General features: G+C 42.0%; 2 protein-coding genes and 1 long non-coding RNA gene across 14 annotated transcripts in view; 2 read left to right on the plus strand and 1 right to left on the minus strand.

The window, feature by feature from the left end:
- The window catches only part of PACRGL (parkin coregulated like), a 348,281-nt gene extending 337,207 nt beyond the window's left edge, over window positions 1-11,074 (plus strand). Inside the window, exons 2-9 of the mRNA XM_079989869.1 lie at window positions 1,266-1,330; window positions 1,466-1,623; window positions 2,790-2,857; window positions 3,549-3,639; window positions 6,153-6,287; window positions 9,105-9,212; window positions 9,703-9,783; window positions 10,314-11,074. Of these exons, the coding sequence (XP_079845995.1) occupies window positions 1,279-1,330; window positions 1,466-1,623; window positions 2,790-2,857; window positions 3,549-3,639; window positions 6,153-6,287; window positions 9,105-9,212; window positions 9,703-9,783; window positions 10,314-10,370 (750 nt within the window). The 5' untranslated portion in view covers window positions 1,266-1,278 and the 3' untranslated portion in view covers window positions 10,371-11,074. The remainder of the gene's footprint in view (window positions 1-1,265; window positions 1,331-1,465; window positions 1,624-2,789; window positions 2,858-3,548; window positions 3,640-6,152; window positions 6,288-9,104; window positions 9,213-9,702; window positions 9,784-10,313) is intronic.
- Window positions 11,075-11,118: 44 nt separating this feature from the next.
- The window catches only part of KCNIP4 (potassium voltage-gated channel interacting protein 4), a 447,477-nt gene continuing 436,420 nt past the window's right edge, over window positions 11,119-22,175 (minus strand). For all 12 annotated transcript variants that reach the window (XM_079989856.1, XM_079989860.1, XM_079989865.1 and 9 more), the window contains 4 exons: window positions 19,170-19,277; window positions 16,969-17,073; window positions 16,503-16,565; window positions 11,119-12,886 (listed from right to left, as the gene is read on the minus strand). In XM_079989856.1, the coding sequence (XP_079845982.1) occupies window positions 12,839-12,886; window positions 16,503-16,565; window positions 16,969-17,073; window positions 19,170-19,277 (324 nt within the window). In that variant the 3' untranslated portion in view covers window positions 11,119-12,838. The remainder of the gene's footprint in view (window positions 12,887-16,502; window positions 16,566-16,968; window positions 17,074-19,169; window positions 19,278-22,175) is intronic.
- Window positions 15,244-16,543, plus strand: LOC307223675. The gene is made up of 2 exons (XR_013842185.1): window positions 15,244-15,990; window positions 16,246-16,543. It is a non-coding gene; the product is annotated as an uncharacterized lncRNA (long non-coding RNA).

Consider the following 22,175-nt stretch of genomic DNA (forward strand, 5'->3'; position numbering starts at 1 on the left):
TCTTGGCGCTGAGCTCCACTGGGAATCGGTAAGGTTTGTTACGCCCCTGAGAAAGTGCCCTGATGGATGAGTAGCCTTGTCTACTGCAGCGTCAGGTTCCCTGCCAGATGGCTCAGGGGAGCCCATACGCCAGGTGTGAGCCTTTTGTGTTACACCTTTTACCTGGCCTTTGGCCGATTCATATCCAATGCCCCATATCCAATTGGTGGGGGGCGTTTATTGGTTTTTTTCCTTTGTGTCTTTATATTTTTATTTTATCTTGTGAACTGCCCCGAGACCTGCGGCTATAGGGCAGTAAACAAATTTAATTAATAGTCAAAGACCCTCTCACCTTTGTGCACCTCCAGCCACTGGTGTGAAAAAAACCACCTCCATGTTCAGGGGCCCCATCAGTAGCAGTTAGCTGTATCGTCTGTAAATTTGCTTCACCCTTTTAAAAGGTCAGTTCATAATAACTAGGCCAATGATCATGATGATAATTAATTAAATTTGTTCACCACCCTATACCCGCAGGTCTCAGGACGCTTCTGACGTCTGCAATTTCCCCAAATGCAGGAAGCTCAGTTACACCACCGGTGGGAACACATATTGGGGCAATAAGGCTTACTGCCTGTCCAGAATCTCCTACCCATCAGTTTCATTTTGTGACTCTGAGTTAGTATTAGTAAGAGGCAGTAAACATCATTATTCCATGTAAATGTGATTAAGATTGTAGCTACAAAAGTTAGATATTGATTAATACTTTCGTGTGCTTCTATGTTACGGACTTTTGAGTTTTGAGATTGTAAACTGTCCTGTGATCCTTGGATGAAGGGTGGTATAGAAATCTTGATACAAGCAACCATCCATTTACATTCTATGGCATATTTGAAACACCATTGAAAAAGCCTGCACGCATCCTTTTCTGCCCTGCAACATTCCACCCTTTTTTGTGACTTTTTGGGTCACTTCCGGGTTTGGTGCAATGCGTGTGCACGGTTTGTGCAAATATTGAACACATGTAAATGTGGGTTTGCTTTTAAATACTTTGTACCATAAAAGAGCTGCCTTAGATCCATTTACAGAAAATTATCCCCTTTTGGTTAACTCTGCAGGGATTTCTTCAAATGTCCATAGATCAATAGGACTCTTAAAAATGCAGATTTTCTTCTGTTTAATAGCCCTTGTATTTGAACAGTCCCTTAAGAAGTTGTGCTACCAGGATACAAATGCAAAGTGATGCCAACCAGTATCAATTTCTCTTTGTTCAGGTGTCTCTATAGAGTCTCCCAAGGAGGTATGCAGCAAACCAAGAAATGTGAAGGCACATGTTTGAAAAATGGAGCAAGTGGTATGTCTTTACTATTCAGTGACAGCTGAACTGTGTTTTATTTACCTGCCTTATAATACAAATTATTTTTCATTAAGAATGTAAATCCCATCCCTGCTTTCTTCTGTGGGGTCTTTTTTGTTTTTGGTGCCGCAGGAAGTAGTGGTAAAAGAATGTCTTCAGGTTCTCAAATGGCTGAGAAAACTGTTACACAGAAAAGAAAGCCAGTACCCACTTCATCGACTTCCCCAGATCCTGTAATTAAGCCGCAGCCCAGGCCCAGTGACAGACTTAATCCCAAAACAATTGATCCGGTAAGTACAGGCAGAACTTCTGGTGGCTACATAAAGATGTTAGCCCATTTCTTCAGCAAATTATGCAGGTGATTAAAAAAAAATGCTGAGAAAAAGGGCGAATAAGGTGATAAGCATAATCTCTGCTGAACTGAGTTAAGGGTATCAAAATTTGGGGAGAAAATCTCTGCTGCTCCAGAATACTCCTTGCCATTCCCAACCTTTGATTTTTCATTCCGTACCCACAACAGTCACTCAGCATTCAATGCCACCTGCCCACGATCATTCCTTCTTGGCTGACTTGCTTTTTGTAAGTGATTTTTAGAAGCAATTTTGCTGGCAGACACTTAAGTTTGGAAATTCAGCTGAGTTCCCATTCTTGCACCTCTAAATTCCAGGGTATGCAGTAAAATATAGCCTTGGTTTAGAACCCTGGTTTGGGATTCTCTGTATCTGCAGTCACAAGTTTTAGTGGATTTTGCCTTGTAAAGCCGCAGGCTCCCTCGGCCTGAAAGTGAGATGAGCACTGCAACCCCATAGTCACCTTTGACTGGACTTAACCGTCCAGGGGTCCTTTACCTTTACTGCTGGTCATGATGGCATTTCGTATGAATGGTTGCCTTGAGTAAAACTGTGTCTGCCTCAGGTGACAAAAGTGAGTACTAAATGGCAAGACTTCAAGATGTTTATATTTCTAAGTTCTATAATTTAGTTGGAAAGTTCTGAAAATTGTTTTTTCAAATAATAAAGTACATTCTCAGCAACAAAGAAGTGACTCTTATATGACTGGTCCTTATATGCATGCAGTAAATTATGATATTCTTCTAAAAGTGAAGCATCTCTGCTTGTCATTATGGCGTGGTTTTCCAGGCATTAGATACACATTGCATTGCCTGCATTTAGTCTTTATTTTTATTGTTCTGCATTCAGATTATTTAAATTTGCATTTTTGCACCTTCTGTTCAAGCTGTTGTATATACGCTGTTTTTGAGATCAAATCAAAGCTAAGCATTCCAAGTCCTGTTGCTTTTAGTAGGAGAGATTTAAGGAAATTTAAATGAATCTTGAATTAATATGGGACTTGAAAAGCATTTTTTGACTGGGTAAATCTCCAGGTTTTAAAAATAAATACAACTGAACTTATCTGCCTCTTGGCTGACTAACTCACTTTCATCTTTTTATTCTAGTTTGGTGGTCAATCAAGAGCTCCTTCTGCCTTTGCTGCCATTTACTCTAAAGGGGGAATTCCTTGCAGGTAAGACTTGGGGGTCAGAAGTGGGTGAACATAAGGAACTTAGTTAAACAATAGGCTTTGTATCATTGGTCAACATTCTGTGAAGGCTTTTGGTTTGCTTATTGTAAGAACAAATGTTCAGAAGGCATTATCAGGTGCGTCACTCAAGATTGCAAATGGGACATCGTATATGAACGACACTAAGGTATTGCATGTCCCTCAGTTCACAACTGGTAGGAGGATATGTGAACATTTTTTATTCAAAAGCATGATGTGCGAGGTGAATGTACTACCAGTGATGTTTTATCTGGCTGCTGGACATGGACACCAACCCTTCATGCTGTTGCTATCAAATGATGAATATCCATGTGTGAACAGGCACTAAAAGCCTTTACTGCAGGAGTGGTTAACCTGCGGCTCTTTAGATGCAACTTTCATGACCCCTGACCTTTGGCCATGCTGTCTGAGTATGACTAATGTTGGATATCGTCCATAATTGTATTAAAATAATCTCTCTTTTTTGCTTGGACAGTCTTACATTTTTAATAAGTCTGTTCCAAGTGGGTGGTGCACCATGCTTGCAAGTATCATACAAAATATACCTAAACTCACATAGGCTTAGTTGTTTTGGAACAGTGTTTTAGGATCTTCTGCATGAAGTAGGCTCAGTACAACCATGCCTTATTGTTGATTCTTAACTTTTCTGTTTCAGGTTAGTTCATGGCTCTGTAAAACACAAATTACAGTGGGATTGTCGTCCTGAAACGCTTCAGTTTGATCCTCTTCTTATAACTTTGGCAGAGGTGAACGTTTTTCTCTATTTCTTTAGAATCAAGCTGAAACTACCCTTTTATGTTGCATGTTTAGATAATTTGCTGTTTTAAAATATGCTGGTCATCCATAAACCAAATACTCCGGCTGAATTCATTCAAATTACAATGAAAAGTTGGAAATAGATTAAAGCAAAGTACCAGACTGTTAACTCTCCTCTTTAATAGATTAAAAAGTTGGGGATATTGTGTAAGTAATCTTTTGAAGAAAAGCAAAGACTGTGTGCCTCCGGGGTGAAGTCAAACTGCTGCATTAGCAGCCCTGAAGTGACCTCCCTGGCACACAGGCCTGGTCAGTCTATATGGAGGTCCTGGGTTGCCCAGACGACACGACCCTGCTCTTGGCTATACATAATCCAGAAATATAGCAAGCTGGTAGTATTCCAGTCCACTGAGTCACCTGTCCCTCTTCCTCATCAAAACTCTACATGGTCTCTGTTGATTGCCCACAAACTGTTGTTCTATGGGAAAGGAGGCTAGGGTAGAAAAAGCTACCTGCATTAACATTGGCCACAAACCCTGGCCTATGTGCCTATCCTTTATATATATATGTAAAAATTAAACATGTCCCTGTGTGGTGATACATTTTAACAGTTTTGTATAAATACTTCATTGTCACACATGGATAATTGGTGAGCTGTATATTAAATGTTTTGTTTATTTATAGAAAAGCATTTATAAAAACACTCAATAAATTATTTATTTATTTATTTATTTATTAAGAAACTTGTTAAGGTTTAATGTTTTACTACTGGAAGCTGCCCAGAGTGGCTGGGGCAAGCCAATCAGATGGGCAGGGTACAAAAAATAGGTAAAGGGACCCCTGTCCATTAGGTCCAGTTGCTAAAGGCTCTGGGATTGTGGCGCTGATCTCGCTTTACTGGCCGAGGGAGCTGGTGTACAGCTTCTGGGTGATGTGGCCAGCATGACTAAGCCACTTCTGGTGAACCAGAGCAGTGCACGGAAACACCATTTACCTTCCCACCTATTTATCTACTTGTACTTTGACGTAGTTTCAAACTGCTAGGTGGGCAGGAGCAGGGACCGAGCTCACCCCGTCACGGGGATTCGAACTGCCAACCTTCTGATCGGCAAGCCGTAGGCTCTGTGGTTTAACCCACAGCGCCACCCGCGTCCCAGTACAAATAATAAATTACTATTATTATCAATATTTTTTAAATCTCTTAAGCAGCTCACTTGCTGTTTTTTCAGTATAGCTGTTGCTGAATTTAGTTTACTATTAGCTGTTCCAGTAAGTTAAAATAGTGTTCTGTGCTTCACAGCTGTATAGCCAAGAGCAGGAAAAAAAATGTTTGCTAGAGGCTTTGTCTTCTACACAGGTGCATTTTGCATATCTTCCAAAAAGAGAAATACTCCATCTTCGCTTCTCAGTATTGGATAGGCATAGTGATCACAAATTTTTCCTGTGAGCTTTGCTCAGCCCTATTTCTGAGTTGTATATATTAGCTTGATTAGTGTGGTTCATTCAGGACTGCATTTGGGTGTGCAGTGCTGTATATCCTTTCGAATATCTACATCTGACCTCAGTTCCGTCTGACAATAAAGGCTTTTTTAGTGTGCTACTGAATTCACTTCCTAGAAGAAACAGCCTGGAAGTCAATTACCAAAGATAGGAGTTTGCTCTTGGTGTCTTCTTTGTTCAGTAACCCATCCAAATTACATAATTGGCATGTTTCGTTTATCTTCTGCATCTGCTAAGAGTGTGCAGATATATAATTATAAGCAATAATTGAATCACATCAAACATATATTTTGAGCCGTAACAGCGTGTCAAATTGAATATTACATTTTTAAAGGCTTTCCAAATCTCTCTCTCTGATATGTGAAGAGAGAGAACACTTCTGAACATCCCTAACAAATAATCTGGTGTGCCATGATTTCTGAGCCTGCAGTGGCTCATTCAGTCCTGGAATCTGATTGTTCCTGAGCTTCAGCTACAGGAACTGTTGAGCCACTGGGGGCATTTCTCCAGTGAGACCTTTATAAACTGTGGGGCAGAAGCCTTTTTCAGGACTTGGGAGTGGAGGGGGCTACTAGCAGTCAGTTGTGCCCTTAACTCCCCATGTCCAGGAGTGTCTAAATAGGGTTCAGTCAAGGATTTATGGTTGTCTAGTGGCAGCTAAGGTTGAGTTGTTTTGTTGGAGTTCTACAGGATACTGTTCTACCTGTTATAGCACAAGCAGAAGGCCTAGAACTAATTCGGATTGTGTACTGTTCCTGAATAAATGTAGAAATAAATGGATAAACAAAATGAAAGTAAGAAAATACTGTACACATGTTGAAAAATAATAAGATTTGCTTAATGACGTTATGTTCGATGGAGCCACAAGGTGGCACAAGTGTGTTTTGAATGCGTGTAGTGAAAAGAGTGTAATATACTTTTTTTTGAGGTATTTGTATTTTTATCAGCAGAGATGGTGGGCAGGTTAGAGCTTACTATGATGTTGTTTTTATTTCTGTGGCAGGGATTAAGAGAAACAAGGCATCCGTACACATTTGTATCCAAGGAGGGCTTTAAAGAATTGCTCTTGGTGGCAGGTGCAGCTCAGAAAGCCATTCCGTTGTTGCCACGGCTAGTTCCAGTATTGAAAGCCGCTCTGGTATGTCTCTCCCATTTGTGAACTCGTATACACAACGTATTGTAAAGTTTCAGGGATCAATAAATTTTAGGTGGCCTTGGTGGACCAAATATTTGCAAACCCCAGGACATCTCCCTACCCAGAGAGCAGCGTCTTTGTCCCTGGCCTCGTGTGGCACAGGTTTGATGACAAACCAGGGTACTCCTTCTGTGTCCAGCACAAAGCCAGAGAGGGGCTGCTGTGGGCAGCCTATCCCCCTTTTAGATGGCTGGAGCTCCGAGCTCCAGAGAGGCGCAGAGTCAGTAGTCATACCTCTTCTTGCAAACGCTTCATGTTGCGTTTCTGCGGGTTAAGAACACGGCAGACCTGGAAGTGTTTAGTTCCGGGTTTCACCGCATGCGCAGAAGCGTTCTATTGCACTTCACACATGTGCAGAAGCACCGCTCTGGTTACGGACTTGTCGGGGTGCAAATGGCACCCCGAAACGAATCGTGCCTGCAACCAGAGGTACCACTGTTTTTCTTCTACCCAGATATATTGATTGATTGGTTAGATCGATTTATAATTTCCTTTTTGAAAACAATCGTCACATGGTAGCTTGCAATATGTATAAAGTACAATTCAAAACTGGTGGCTGGAGTTCAAAACCTGACAGATGCAGTTAAAAGCCCCCAGTGTGGCTCTGCCGTCCCTTCCTGCAAGGGCCACAGCAGTGGGTGTGCTCCTTTCATCTCCATGCTTGCCCCAGTGGTTGGAACTCCTGCAGACGCAGGGGCACACTTCTGTCTCTGTTTGGGGCTGGAGGAGGGGCAGGGAACATCGTTCCCCCTTTGCAATTCCAGTGTTATAAGAGAGCCTCCGACTCACCAGTCTTCGCAAGGCATGGAGGAACCCTTGCAAGCAAGGTTGTTGAGCCATGTATGGTTTTAACCACTCTCAGTTTAATCGACATTGGCTAGAATCCTCGGAACGTGTGCACAAAACATTGGCTTAAAGGTATATGGAAGATAAAATGATACCCACAGATGGCTCAGTTGATCTGGGTTTTAATCTTGCTCTAGAGATTTTCAGCAATTTATACTGCTCATACTATATTATATCTGGCTTGCAACTGCTATTAGTGTAGAATAGTGTTCAACTAAGGCGGGTGGCGCTGTGGGTAAAAGCCTCAGCGCCTAGGGCTTGCCGATCGAAAGGTCGGCGGTTCGAATCCCCGCGGCGGGGTGCGCTCCCGCTGCTCGGTCCCAGCGCCTGCCAACCTAGCAGTTCAAAAGCACCCCTGGGTGCAAGTAGATAAATAGGGACCACTTACTGGTGGGAAGGTAAACAGCGTTTCCGTGTGCGGCTCTGGCTTGCCAGAGCAGCGATGTCACGCTGGCCACGTGACCCGGAAGTGTCTCCGGACAGCGCTGGCCCCTGGCCTCTTAAGTGAGATGGGCGCACAACCCCAGAGTCTGTCAAGACTGGCCCGTACGGGCAGGGGTATCTTTACCTTTACCTTTAAGGTTTACTCAGAGTAATCCCATTGAAATTAATACACATGAACATGTTAGAACCATTAATTTCAACAGGTTTACTTTAAGTAAAGTAAAGAAGCGGATGCCAAGGGCTGCACATAAACAAAATGCAGAGATCCCTGCTCAGAAGCTAATGATGATGATGATGATGATGATGATGATAATAATAATAATGACTTGAAAGAGGATTGAATTTGAAAGTGCAATCCAAGTGCACTCAGAAATATTCTCATCCCATCATGCCACAGCAGTATTAAAATCCCACCACATATTTTTGTTCCTTTCCTCCTGCCTACATTGGGAGCACCGTAAACCATAGTCGCTTCCATCTGCTGTTTACGTTGCTCACCTGTGCAGTAACAGGCTGCACAACCCTAATTTGTCCCACCTCCTGGACTGTGTAGACTTGATCCAGTAGGTGGGGTGAAAGAGGGTTGTGCAGCTTGTCTGTAAATGCATTGGGGAAGTCTCTTTGTAATTAGCTGAGGGCTAATTAAGCTTCTGTGTGGTGGAATACCTGTTTATGGTAGCTTGTGATCATTTGTGATCAAAACTGAGGAAGCATTACTTGTGATCCTAGCCCTCTTTAGATGCTCATGTTGAACATATAAGGGCCAAAAGTGTGTAGTGGGCTCGTCCGGCCCCCAACATCCCCATGAGTGCGATCCGCTCCACCCTGACAATCCCACATTGCATAGAAATGACCGAAGGGACTTTCTATGCATGATTGGCTTAGAAGTCTCCCCACAATCAGTCAAAAACCTGGCCTTACCAAGTACTCTTGAGATGCAGAATCCAGTTTTAGTTGTGGACAAAAGACACTTTAAAACAATTAGCACTTGATGATGTTGCCTAACTCCACTTAATCTACATTCTAGTAATTGATTTAATAATATTACAGCAACTGCTTAATTGCAAGGGGTTATCTATCAGTGCTTCTAATCGGATTTGTTCAAAGTGTTTAAAGACTTTAAATACTGCAGTTTTACTGTCAGCGTTTCTGCAGACAAAGCAAATAGTTTTTATGCTTAGATCTTGGCTGCAAACCTAAACAGGGTATTGAGGAGAGTCCAGTTGAACACAGTGAGACTTACTTCTAAGTAATCATACATAGGATTATGTTGTGATGAATATTTAAAAGTGTTTATCTGAAGCTGGTGAATACATATGGGTTGCATTAAAACAGTGTTGCATATTGCAGAGTAAAAAACCAGATAAATATTTTTCAATCTTGCCATGTTGGAGCATAAAAACAATCAAATTTGGTCCATGCTGTGGGTGAATCATTTGTCTGATCAATTGGTTTTCCCCTTTATTAAAGGCCCATTCAGATGGCGAGGTATTTGAAAGGGGACTGAACGCTTTGATACAACTGAGTGCTGTTGTTGGCCCTGCACTTAATGATCACCTGAAACATCTACTTTCAAGTGTGAGTACAATATTTGGCAGTGGGTTTCTTGTATCCTAAGAAGCATTTTGTTTCAGTTTGTGGCACATCATAATCTAGATTCCATGAGCTAATATATTAATAGGATGTTGGCATTTTCACATTTCTGAACACTGCTTGTGGCATGCCTATTGAAGATGGTCCTTCAGCCATATTTTGCAGCATGGAAGGTGCTTGATAGCCCCCGTCCCAGTTTTCCAATTCCATGCAAGCAGCAAAATAAAGTTTATCAAGCTGCTCCTGTTAGGACTTGCATTCAGTTTCTTGAGTCACAAGTTGTGGAAACCTGAACATGTAAAGATCCTACTGTCCCTCCGAATCTGTGAAATTAAGACTGCCTCTTATCAGTTATTGTTACCAGGATGCATTATTCACAATCTGGTTGATGCTTCTCCATGTAATGGGCACAAAGGAGGACGTTGCAGCTACGTTCAACAAATAAACCCGCTATTGTATTTTACTTTTGCCACAGCTTTCAAAGAGACAGATGAGCAAAAAGTACAAAGAGCAAACTACAGATGCCTTACAGAAGCTGGAGCAGTATGGTGGGAAGGTAAGCTCAATTGATTGGTCCGCTCCTGTGACATACCTAGGTCAGAATTTGTTTCTCCTGTTGTCTTCGCTATCTCATAGTGTTAGGCTAAATCCATCACATGCAGTCAAGTTGTCATACTCTGATGATACACAATCAAGTTACAATTCCACTTTGCAATTCTCCATAGTTTGGAGAGGAACACAAAAATAGCAATACAAAAATTCCATGTGTATTGATGGTTCTGCATTAATAATAACAAAGCAGCCAAAAACAGAGGCAGCCAATATGGTTGTCTAGGTGCTGTGCACTCCAATTCCCATAAGCCCCAACCAGCATGGTCAACAGCCACTGATGGTAGCTGTTGTATCCCAGAACCTCTAGAAGGTGGCATATTGTCTATCCCTGGTCTAAAATACCAGTTGACGAAGGAAAGATAATCATAATTTGCATTCTACATGTTTGTAGTTCTGAACCCGTTTTGATTTCAGATACAGTATTTCAGCATAGACCTAGTACCTACCGTATTAAATTCTCATTTTTATCAACAGGAAAGTTTGACGGTTATAAAAGCTAAAATTCCAACTTACTGTTCAATTTCCTCCTAAAGAGAGGTGTGACGAAGAGCCTCCTCGGAACTATTTGGTATTACTTATCTTCCCCATACTAAACTGTTGTGGAATGTCTTAGGGAAACGGGGATCAATATTTAAAAATGAGGACAAATGTTAAGAGCGAATATGCTCAAGACATGTAAATTATGGAAAACACCAGAAATGATACTTGTTCCAGTACTTCCGCCAGGAATTGCAAATCAATTTGTCTGGTTTATTACAGTCAATAATAGAGATTACCCAGTTTTGTAAACTATAACCATAACAGTAACATTAATACTTACTTGCTGTGTTTACATGTTTGGGTGTAGTTAGGTATGTTTAGCTACTGCAGTGAGTTAGAAATGAAGGCACAATCCAACCATAAGTTAATCACTATTAAAAGTTATGCAGACTTCAGTGGGAAGTTAAAATCAATAGGATTGGAAGGTGTTTGACTTTGCCTGGATTGTGCTATGATTAATTTATTTTGACCAAGAACTAACTCACTACTGTGTCCATAGAGAAAATTATTTTTATACTGTCTAGGGGAAAGCCTTCTTTCCCAAAAGGTTCTGGATAGGAAAATATATAAAATGTGTTTCACTGAACTGAGTCCTCTTTTAGTGCAAATTGTTCTGCTTTGAAAGCATAGAAATTCCAAGTATTAAAAGACAACTAAAATATGCTTCAAGTATTAAAACTTATATATTAATAAAAGTGTTTGTGAATGTTGACTTTGGAAAAAACAAACTGAACCGCCATTCTGCATTTTTCATATTATTTTTTTTATTAAAGTGCACATATAATTTTCACAAACACTACAGCAAATTTCAAGTGTACATGTATTGTACTACTCATATTCCTACACTGGTGATAGCAGAGCAGCCTTCAACATGCCTCATTCCCATCTCTACACCAGAATAGATGCCTGCTTTACTTATATTTTTGCAAAAACAGTTTGCAGCTCTCTTTGGACTTCTGTAAGCTCTTCAGATCCTTTGTGCAGAAATGTCACAATTAAGGTTTGCAATTGTCTGGTACCAGTAGTTATATGCTTGTGGGCAGGCATGTAAGAATGATTTGAATATGTTGGAGGGGAGAGGGGGGGAAGACGCCTCTTTGCTGGCTACAGTTCAGCAATGATGTCTGTGTAAAAGGCAGGGAGGAAGGGAGCCTGCTTCTACCCATTGCTGCTCCATCCTGACACATCCTTCTTCCCTCTTCCCTGTAGTAGCCTTTAAAGAAAAAAAAAAAGTTGCCTCCCCTTTTCAAAAAACCCCATTACCACCACTGCTCTTTACATAACTGTTCTAATGAACTTATGCATCTTCCACCATAGTCAGAGGAGGAAAATAATTTCAAAACTTGCAGTCTAGTGTCCGGCATGACTCTATACTGCTATGTATCCTGAGCAGTGAGTGCTTAGAAACTTACAAATGCATTCGTTCCTTTTTTACTACTAATTTTGGGCCGGTCCCACAGTTCCCTCAGGCAGTTGCTTTAGTTAAACAAAGCAGCACTCATTGTAAAGCTAATTTCTGTCCTTTATGTGGGAGCGTAACACTTTAGTTAAAATTCAGACAGAATTTTACATAAACTGGTGATCTTAAAGATGGAAGATGTTTGCCATAGGCAACCATTCAATAAATTGATCCAGTATCCATTTACTATAAAAAAAGAACATTCTTTTATAAAATGGGTTGATTGTGAAGTTAAAAAAAATATTTGCAGGTTACTATGCAAAGATGGCCAAGCCTTATGCGGACAGATTCTCCACTGAGCATAATGGAGTCTGTGTGTCTTCTGGGGGGGGGGGGGGTTGGATTAGATGACCCTTAGGGTCCCTTCCAGCTCTGGGCACAAACATACATTTGACAAGTATGCCATGCACTGGGGAATAGGGGACATGGGCAGGCTCAATGCATGCAGACTTCCCCTTTCCAGTAATGATCTGTTGTGATGTCAGCATAAGGGAAGGCAGAGGAAACAGGACTCCACTGCACCCAAGGAGGATTGTGCCCAAACTGTAATTAGCTGTAATACCTTTAACTGAGAATTGTGTAAGATTGCGTTCGTACACAAGGGAGTATAAAATGAAAGAGTTTTATAGCTAATAAACTCCTTTAATAGAAACAAGTAACAGATCCTGCCCTCTTCCTCTCCCCTGGATCTTTTCTATGAAGTTTTGGAGGCGATAATTCCGTTTTCATTTTGGTTTCTTTGGATTGTTCTCTGAATCAAATGACGTTTTTTTTTAAGGACAACTACGTGAGCATTGTTTAAGAGAACTATTTTACCTCAACTACTGGAAAAATACGGTCTCCGTAGGAAGGCTTTGATTAAACGAAACTTATTTGCGTTATACACATCCGTGTAAAGCTGAGCAATCCTGTTTTATGGTAAAAGTGGCAACAGCATTATGGATTTGTTGTCGCAGGATTGTTTATACCGTCCTTTTATTGAAGAAAGAACTGCGTGGAGTTAGATCACGTTTTCAAAGAGCTGCATGGAACGCATTATATTTTCATCCTGTAAGAAAGAGACATCTCATCTGAGAAAGAGATTTAAAATCTGAAAGTGAAAAGACAGAAATACTTTTAATCCAATATTTTCCTCCTTAGGCTGAAAAACCACACCCTTTATAAATTTTCGGTATCGTAACTAGCTAAAAGTTAGTACCTACTTTGTGTATGTCCGAGGGCTGGGGTCTTCCAAGTGGGATTTTTGATTATTTTCTTTGACTAGTAGATTTCTCCTCTACCACTGTCACAAATCCTGCAAGTCTGCTGACTAGAGCAAAACTGCACAAAGCCTAGTTTATATGTGATGCAGGCAACAGGTCTGCTACACAGCCCAGTGTTCTATACAGGCCCCAGTACATTTGAAGACACATTGTTCTGCTAATAGTACCTGCTGCTTACAGTCTATCACAAATAATTTACAGAGAAAACATTGTGGGGAGCTGCTAAAGTTTGGCGATGGCATACAGTTACAATCACAAGCCTAAAAATTAAACATGTAACTCACACAGGGTCTGTCTATCAAATATAAGGTAAAGGTAAAGGGACCCCTGACCATTAGGTCCAGTCATGGCCGACTCTGGGTTGCGGCACTCATCTCGCTTTATTGGCCGAGGGAGCCGGCGTACAGCTTCCGGGTCATGTGGCCAACATGACTAAGCCACTTCTGGCAAAGCAGAGCAGTGCACGGACATGGCGTTTACCTTCCCGCCGGAGTGGTAACTATTTATCTACTTGCACTTTGACGTGCTTTCGAACTGCTAGGTTGGCAGGAGCAGGGACAGAGCAACGCGAGCTCACCCCGTCGCAGGGATTCAAACCACCAACCTGCTGATCGGCAAGTCCTAGGCTCTGTGGTTTAACCCACAGCACCACCCGCGTCCCTGTCTATCAAATATACCTTGCTGTTTATAGCAAAATCTTGATAAAACACAATGGAGGCAACAGGCATAGAACTTTGTAGGAATTGGCTTAAGAGGTTCAGCAGCCATGTCAACCTTCTGCTGTTCTTGAGATGCACCACAACCGCTACTGCAGAATAAGCCAGTGGGAAACCTCTGGCTCTCACACAGAATGTGCAAGGAAAGGGGAAGGGCAACTAGGGCCACAGGTTGTGTTTGAGGTCGATCAGATCCTCTCCCTTAACTTTTAGCTTTTATTTTAAAAAGAAACCCTTTTGGAAATCAAGGGGAAATAGGCACGCAATATCCTACACAGTTCATTGGTAAAAGGTAAATTTCTTCTTACCTATTCTTGGCCAACGAGTGCAAAGGTCTTGGAATTATTGACAGGCAAGTGACTTGCTTGTTCATTTTATTCTCAGTAAAATGTTGTCTTATCCAAATGAATTAATAAGCTACTTTAAATACAGTAATCCTGCAACTTACGCAGGGGTTATGTTCCGGGGACCACGCCTAGAGCCAAAATGGCGTATAGTCAAAGCATATTGGGATTGGTGGGTGGGATTGCCAAAGTCATATCCCCCCAAACGTTGCCCCGTTTCTGCCCCTATTTGTTTGTTTATTTATTTTGCCATGTGCATAAAGATGAATGAGCACAAGTTAAATGTGCATAAGTTGCAGGCTTATGGTATAACATATTTGTCAGAGCTGCCTCCAGGTCCCAGCTCACAGAGGACCAACGCTAGGCTGTAGTTATGTACAAAAGTCTTTATTGAGGTTCAGTTTCCATTTTAAAGCCGCAGCGTGCAGCTCTACGTCTCGACCTTAGACCGGCGAAGTCCCGTCTGAGTCTCCTCCCCTTCCACACCAGTTTAAGACTCTCGCTTTGCTCCACCTCTTCCTAAGTTCCTTTCTCCTCTGGGCCCTCCTGCCCGCTAGGGTCTCATCCTTCCTGGACTCCTCTGACGCTGACCCTGACGATTCTTGCCCCTCCTTCCGGCGGGCTTTAGGACCTGGTTCCCTATCCGGGCTACCTTCTGTGCCGCTCGCCTGTACCTTTGAACTTGGCGCGTGCACCCAGCCTGCAACTTTCCTCTTGACCGTTAACTCGCTCTCTGATGGAGGCGTGGTCAACCCTGACTCATCTTCTCTCGCTGGTGGTGCATATGTGGGCTCTGACACCTGGAACTCCTCCCCCCCACTGCGCTCTGGTGGGGAAGCTGGTCCTGATTTCCAACTGCTGCTCTGGGAGTCCCCGCTGGCCCCTTGCTTCTGGGGTGTCCCCCTTGGCTCGCCCCTTGCCCTGCCCATCGGCGCCCCCTTCTGTGAATCTTCCGATTCGCTGGAGAGGCTCATGGAATCTCTCGGGCTGCTGTCATATTCTCCTACGCTGCCCTCAGATTGCTCCCCCTCGCTCTCCATCTCTTCTCCTCCCTGCGCTCCCACTGAGTCCCTGACAATATTCAACAACTTAAATTTAGAGTTTTTGCTGTTTGGCTTTGACATGATTTCCATCCTAATGTACACCTTAAAACAACTGGGTATGAGCCTCCCAACTGTGCATTGATTTTTCCAGTGCATTTTGGCTACAGGGGGAAAAGGTAACTTTGCCAACCACCTAGATATGACTTTGGCAGAGGAAGGCCTTCCTCTGTGTTCTACTTATACTGATGAAATGGGGAACAAAGAGACTATTCTCCAGCTTAGAGAAATTGCCTGGACAACCATTGATAAATGAAGGGTTTTTATATCAAAGGGCCTTCTCTGAAAAGTGACTGTTCTTTTTTACTGAATGTGCCACTGCTGCTTCAGTCTATATGGCATCTCGTTAAAATTATTTTGGTTTACCGGATATACATTTTATATGTGCTGACATTTTCTCAAATAATTAAGGAGCATGTTGAGTAACAACATCCAGTGTGATCTCCGAGGCCTGCCCTGTTGCATGTTAGAGAAACACTTGCTGGATATTGGATTCTTATTGATTCTCACAGAAGGAAACTGTGAATGTTCAGCCTGGGGGAAGGAAGACCGGGCAGGATAGCTGACACTATCTTCAAATACCTGAAGGGCTGTCATATAGAATCAGACGAAGCCTTGTTACTAGGTGCCCCAGAGAGGAGGACTAGATCTAATGAGCTAAGCTGCAGGAGGAGAGAAATTCTGGTTACATAAAGAACTGAGCCGTTCAATAATGGAGCCAGTTACAGTGGTGCCCCGCAAGACGAATGCGTCGCAAGACGAAAAACTCACTAGACGAAAGGGTTTTCCGTTTTTCGAGGTGCTTCGCAAGACGAATTTCCCTATGGGCTTGCTTCGCAAGACGAAAACGTCTTGTGGGTTTGCTTCCTTTTTCTTAAAGCCGTTAATAACCGGGGAATCCGCGCTCCGCAAGACAAAAAAATCGCAAGACAAAGCAACTCGTGGAACGAATTAATTTCGTCTTGTGAGGCACCACTGTACGTAGAAGCTCTCCCTTCCTGGTAGTCTTCAGTCAACATCTGTTGGAATATGCACCACCTCTGGACTTCTTGCACTGAGCAAGGAGCTGGACAAGTGAACATGGTCTCCCAATGGCCTTTCCAGCTCTATGATTCTATGAAATAATAAATGTGTTTTCTAAAATATGGATAATTTGTGAAATACCGTACGTGCCACAGCTTCCTACTGCGGTTTTGTATTGTGTCATAAGAGCAAAGCACTACGAATATACCGGTTACTCACTTTTTGGCAGCTTTCAATGAATTCATCTATGGTGACCACGCCATCTTTGTTCTTGTCCATTTTCTGCCAAAGAAGAAATGCTTGCTTAAGTAATGTCGTTCTCCGGTTAAGACTGCCGTCTTTCATTTCTATGAGAAGCCAGGTTTGGGGACAGGTGATAGCATAATGGCTACCAAATAAACTACTCCTACACTTGCCGGCATTTTATATTTCTTTTCACAAATCACAGGTGCTGAGCTTCAAATTTGCGGGCGTCTCAAACATTTTACCCACCCAAATGAAAGACTCGCAGAGTAGGCAAGACAAAAATGGAAATGAAGAAGGAAGGGGATTTGCTTAATCAAATTAGAATAGGCAACAAAGCAAGAAGAGCAGGTTACATAGCCACACTGCAAACCATCAATACGATAACTATCTATGACCATCATTTCACCTGGCTCACTCTCCCCATCCAAATCGTACCTACCTGGAAAAACGTTTCCACGTGTTGTCTTGGGGCATCTTCTTTGACAACAGGATAAGTGCATTTCCCCATCATATCATATATAGCTTTCATAATATCCAGCATTTCCTGTTGGGGAGGGAACAAAACATTAAAGTGAGCAGGAAAATATGCAGTGGAGAATGCACAATTGGGAAAAGAGTAGCCTTGCTAGCATAGAAGTGAAAAACCTTCCCAAAAATAAATTGCAGGTGTTTCATTTGCAATGATGAAAAAGTAGTTCCTGGTGCTTGAATACATGAACTGCTAGAAATCAACATTTCTTAAGTTGCTGGGTGTTGCAGTGGAAACACATTTTCCTGTAGAAATGCCATCTCTGGATAAATCAGATGTTTACAGGCCTACAGAAGCATTTTATCTGACCTAGGTAAAGGGACCCCTGACTGTTAGGTCCAGTCGCGGATGACTCTGGGGTTGCGGCACTCATCTCGCTTTACTGGCCGAGGGAGCCGGAGTACAGCTTCCGGGTCATGTGGCCAGCATGACTAAGCCGCTTCTGGCAAACCAGAGCAGCGCACAGAAACGCCGTTTACCTTCCCGCAGGAAGTATTTATCTACTTGCACTGCGTGCTTTCAAACTGCTAGGTTGGCAGGAGCAGGGACCGAGCACACTATTTCCCCTAATATTCCACCTGCCTCTTTCAAAAGTAGTGTAAGAAATGGCCATCAGGTGGAAGCAGAAGACTGAGATAAACCCCATTGTCTCTCTTGTTTCAGGAACCATCATAGCAAACCCCTCCCATTATTGGAATGCTGAGTGAATTCCATTTAAAGTAAGGAGACTCGGTTTTTATACTTAACAGAGGTTCAATTTGCATTGAAAAGAAAACACTAAACAAAGTCAAGCAGCTGGCAGGGACAAATCTGAATTAAATTTCATTTCAAATGGTTATTTGGCCAAATCAGACACTTGCTCACTCCCTCTTGTAGGTTTGCTGTCCTGCCGCCTTTTGCTATACTGAATTTTCTTCTTCTCTCCCTTGTTTGGAGAGTTTTCTTTCCGAGTGAGTACAGTGGTGCCTCGCAAGACGAAATTAATCCGTTCCATGAGGCTCTTCATATAGCGGTTTTTTCGTCTTGCGAAGCAAGCCCATTGACAGCGGATTAGCGCTATTAGCGGTTTAGCGGCTTTTAGCGGATCAGCTGATAAGCGGCTTATCAGCGGATCAGCTGATAAGCGGCTTAGGGCTTAGGAAAAGGGGGGAAGGGAAAAAACCCCGCAGGAACTCGCAAGACATTTTCGTCTTGCGAAGCAAGCCCATAGGGAAATGCGTTTTGCGAAGCGCCTCCAAAACGGAAAACCCTTTCGTCTAGCGGGTTTTCCATCTTGCGAGGTGTTCGTCTTGCGGGGCACCACTGTACTCAAACTTGCAAATGTACACACATGTCAACTTTAGCGCTTGATTTGGCTGTTTGCATAACTTAGCCTGGGTGGGTAGGTGACTGGTGTGCATGGAGAGGTTAGCTTGAGTGCGGAAGCAACCCAAGCAGATGCTTGAAGCAGAAGCATTTGGCAGTGTGAGGTGAGTGAGTCCCAATGTTCTGTATACAAGGGACCCTGTTATTCGCCTCTTAGACTACAGCCATTTGGGATAGCAGGAAGTCCCTAGACCTGGAATTAATCTACTAAAACCAATAAACAGCAGCCCCGTTACATGCAATTAATGACAAGTGATGAAGATGAAGATGATGGATTTTTCGGAGCTAGCTGACCTAACCGGAAGAGTCTGCGACCAGAAGGAAGAGGAGTATCAGGAAGAATGGAATAAATTTAATAATTATTTAGTTAAATTTGCTAAGTTAAACTAACTGAAAATAGCTTGCAGATACTTTAATGGGCTAAGGATTTTATTTATGTTAGGTGATGAATTAATATGTTTAATTCCATAAGGTGAAGATCTAAGGATGTTAATGCTTAAGTTAAATTTTATAAAAATTGGGATTTGGAAAACCGTTAATAGGACATGCAATAAAATTCAACCAAAGGGAAGCGAGGAAGTCACTTAACAAAGTTAATAACTGTAATTTTCAATAAGGCTATGATTTATGATTGTTTGTCTTGTGTGTTTGTTTGTTTGTTTATAATATTGTGAAAACTAATAAAAAATTTTGGGGGAAAAATGACAAGTGTTTTCAAATTACAGTGAGTGAAATGGTCTCCTCACCTCTTTAGTTATACAGCCGTCCTTATTTATATCATACAGATTAAAAGCCCAGTTGAGTTTTTCTTGCACCGTCCCCCGGAGTAAAATTGAAAGGCCCATAACAAAATCCTGAAAGAGAGCAAGATGGTGGATTAATAAAAGCTCTATTTCCATCTAGTTTGCTGTGAGTCCTGCAATGCAGAGGTTTGGACTTGGCGACCCTATACTTCTATTATCTCTGTGCACGTGTGTCTGTGCTTGAGATGCAAAATTTGCCATCATAACAATGCTGCTTTTTAGAAAATATTTGCAGAAACGAAACCCAAACAAGGTTGTCCTCAAAACAGAATGGCAGTTTTGCCTCCCTCCCTCGCATGGAAGACCCAAAGCATGAAAGCTGCCAGTCCAAAGTTAGGGACCAATGGCTAAGTATAGAATAAAAAAACTGTAGAGTTGGAAGGGACCATGATGGTCATCTAGTCCAACCCACTGCAATGCTGGTATCTTTTTTCACAACTTGAACTCGTGACCCTGGGATTAAGCGTCTAATGCTCTACTGATTGATCTATCCCCGTCCCAGCAAGAAAAAGCACAAATAACAAAAGCAACTAAGGCTGAGCATGCAGGACTGGCCTATTGAACATTCAGTGAATAACTATTTTATTACAGAGAAATCCTGATAACAAGATTATAGAAGAAGAAGAAGAGTTTGGATTTGATATCCCGCCTTTCACTCCCCTTCAGGAGTCTCAAAGCGGCTAACATTCTCCTTTCCCTTCCTCCCCCACAACAAACACTCTGTGAGGTGAGTGGGGCTGAGAGACTTCAGAGGAGTGTGACTGGCCCAAGGTCACCCAGCAGCTGCATGTGGAGGAGCGGGGAAGCGAACCCGGTTCCCCAGATTATGAGTCCACCACTCTTAACCACTATACCACACTGGCTCTCTCTTTTTTAAAATGACGAAAGTAACATGTATTTAAGTCTGTTGCATGATTATTGTTTTTGACATAACATTCCCCCTCCCCGAAAAATATACTTTAAATGATACATTCAAACAAGACAAGATACTAGCTTATTCACAACTAGTAAGAAGTTTTAAAAGCTCTCTAAAGGTGCAAGGGGATTCAACCAATTATTAAACTATTTAAGAACATTGTTTAAGGCCTCCCTAGACTGTGATTTCCAATGTAAAATATCAGTGAAGGGTAATTTACATAAAAATAGAAGTGTAAAAACAGCTGTAAGTCACCCTGGGATTATTTATACTGGAGGGTGGCCTAAAATAGAACAAACATTAAGTGGTACATCCAATTTTGTATGAGAAAGTAGTCTTCTTCTGCACTTGTGCGTTAGCCTATGGGCAATAAACTCAATTAATTTAGTAATATAGAAACTTCATCCCAAGAGGAATAAAAGTAATCTGAAAGTTACTGGGAATTTATTTCTGGTTGGCCACTGTGAGACTAGGATGAAATAGTAGACAAGCATTTGGCCTGATCCAACAAGCCTCCCCTTATCTTTTTATGTAAAGCAAAAGCTACATCAAACAGAGCAAGAAAGTTGAGGTTGTATTTGCTGACCTCGATGTTGATCAATGAGCGATACTCTTGTGGGCTCTGCATATCAGAAAAAAAAACTCAGGAAAAAGCAAACTCTTTGCCCGACCTCTAACCCAATCTAGCTAATTCACGGCACATCCTGATTTTATCGGCTTAAAACCCCAAGGGAAGAGGCTCCACGAGGTACTACAATCACTCGTTGGAATCAAGGATTAGAACCGTCCATTGGACTTACACATAGAACATTTGCTGAAGCTTACTGCATGTTGACCTGTGCAAAATGAAAATAACTTTCTTAGCATAGCCAGTAACAAAGACCAAGATTGTGAAGACCTGGTGCGTTCCTACATTTTATAAACATTATAATGCAACAACATCCTAAAGAAATCCAACAAAAAAATTACGGCTTTCTTGTGGCTGTTCTGTTCTGTGATAGGAAACAAAAAACCTGAATCTGGTCGTTCTGGTTGGCACGCTAATAGGACTGCGTCTGAAAATAGCTCTGTTGGTAAACCTGTTTGCTTTCCTCCATGCCTATTCAAACTCATACTCCTTTCAGAAATCTCCCGCTCTTCATACAACGTTGTTCACAAGCACCAAAATACCGTTTGAGCTATAAGGGAGGCAAAAAGATGGCCAAAAAAACTTACTCCGTCATATTTTGCTCCAGACAATAGAAAGGAAGGATCAGCAGACAGGCACACAAAAGATTTAAGGGGATCTGTTTTGAAGCGTTGGTGCCACAAGCCTCTCTCTGGGCTCTGCCACTCCGAGATTAGAAAGAAAAGAGGAGATGTTTCCAAGCTGCAAATGAAGGCATCCGCTATTCTGCTGGTCAGCAGCATGAGCTTTCCCAAAGCCATTTTGACATGAGAGTTGACGCACAAGCATCCAGGGACAGGACTGGGAATTGCCTGTGATCAAACAAACCTAGCAATAGGTCCCCTATATTTCCGCCCCTGTCTGTTGAAAAGAATGTGTAAGGAACACTTCGACGGAGGAAAAGAGAACCACGGTAAACAAACAGCGTCTCTTTCTTTTTTCAACAGGGTTAACGCATATTTCACTTGTGTCATCTGAGGAAACCAGACGGAGATTATTTATTCACCCCTAGCAACATAGCAGATTTATATCTGAGCCTAAGAACATTTACTTAGAGATGTACATGTCACTGATGTCAAAACAGCTTACATGTAAGGGACTGAGCTTTTGGGTCACAACCTTAAATGCTTTATCCAGCATATTGCTAGCAAATACTTTAGAATTCCAAGCCTGGTCACTTCTGGCAGACATTACCCCTATTTTAAAAGAAAAACACTTGTCCTCATGGCAAAAAAAATCACTACTAACCTTATTTTAATCTCACATTTTGAATAACATATAGAAACAAGGAATGTATTGGAAGATGAAGGAAGTCGAAGATGAAGAACTGAGCCTGGCAAATTAAAAGATCTCCCTTTTCCACATC

This window comes from Podarcis cretensis (assembly GCF_951804945.1).
Source record: "Podarcis cretensis genome assembly, chromosome: 9".
Taxonomy (NCBI): domain Eukaryota; kingdom Metazoa; phylum Chordata; class Lepidosauria; order Squamata; family Lacertidae; genus Podarcis; species Podarcis cretensis.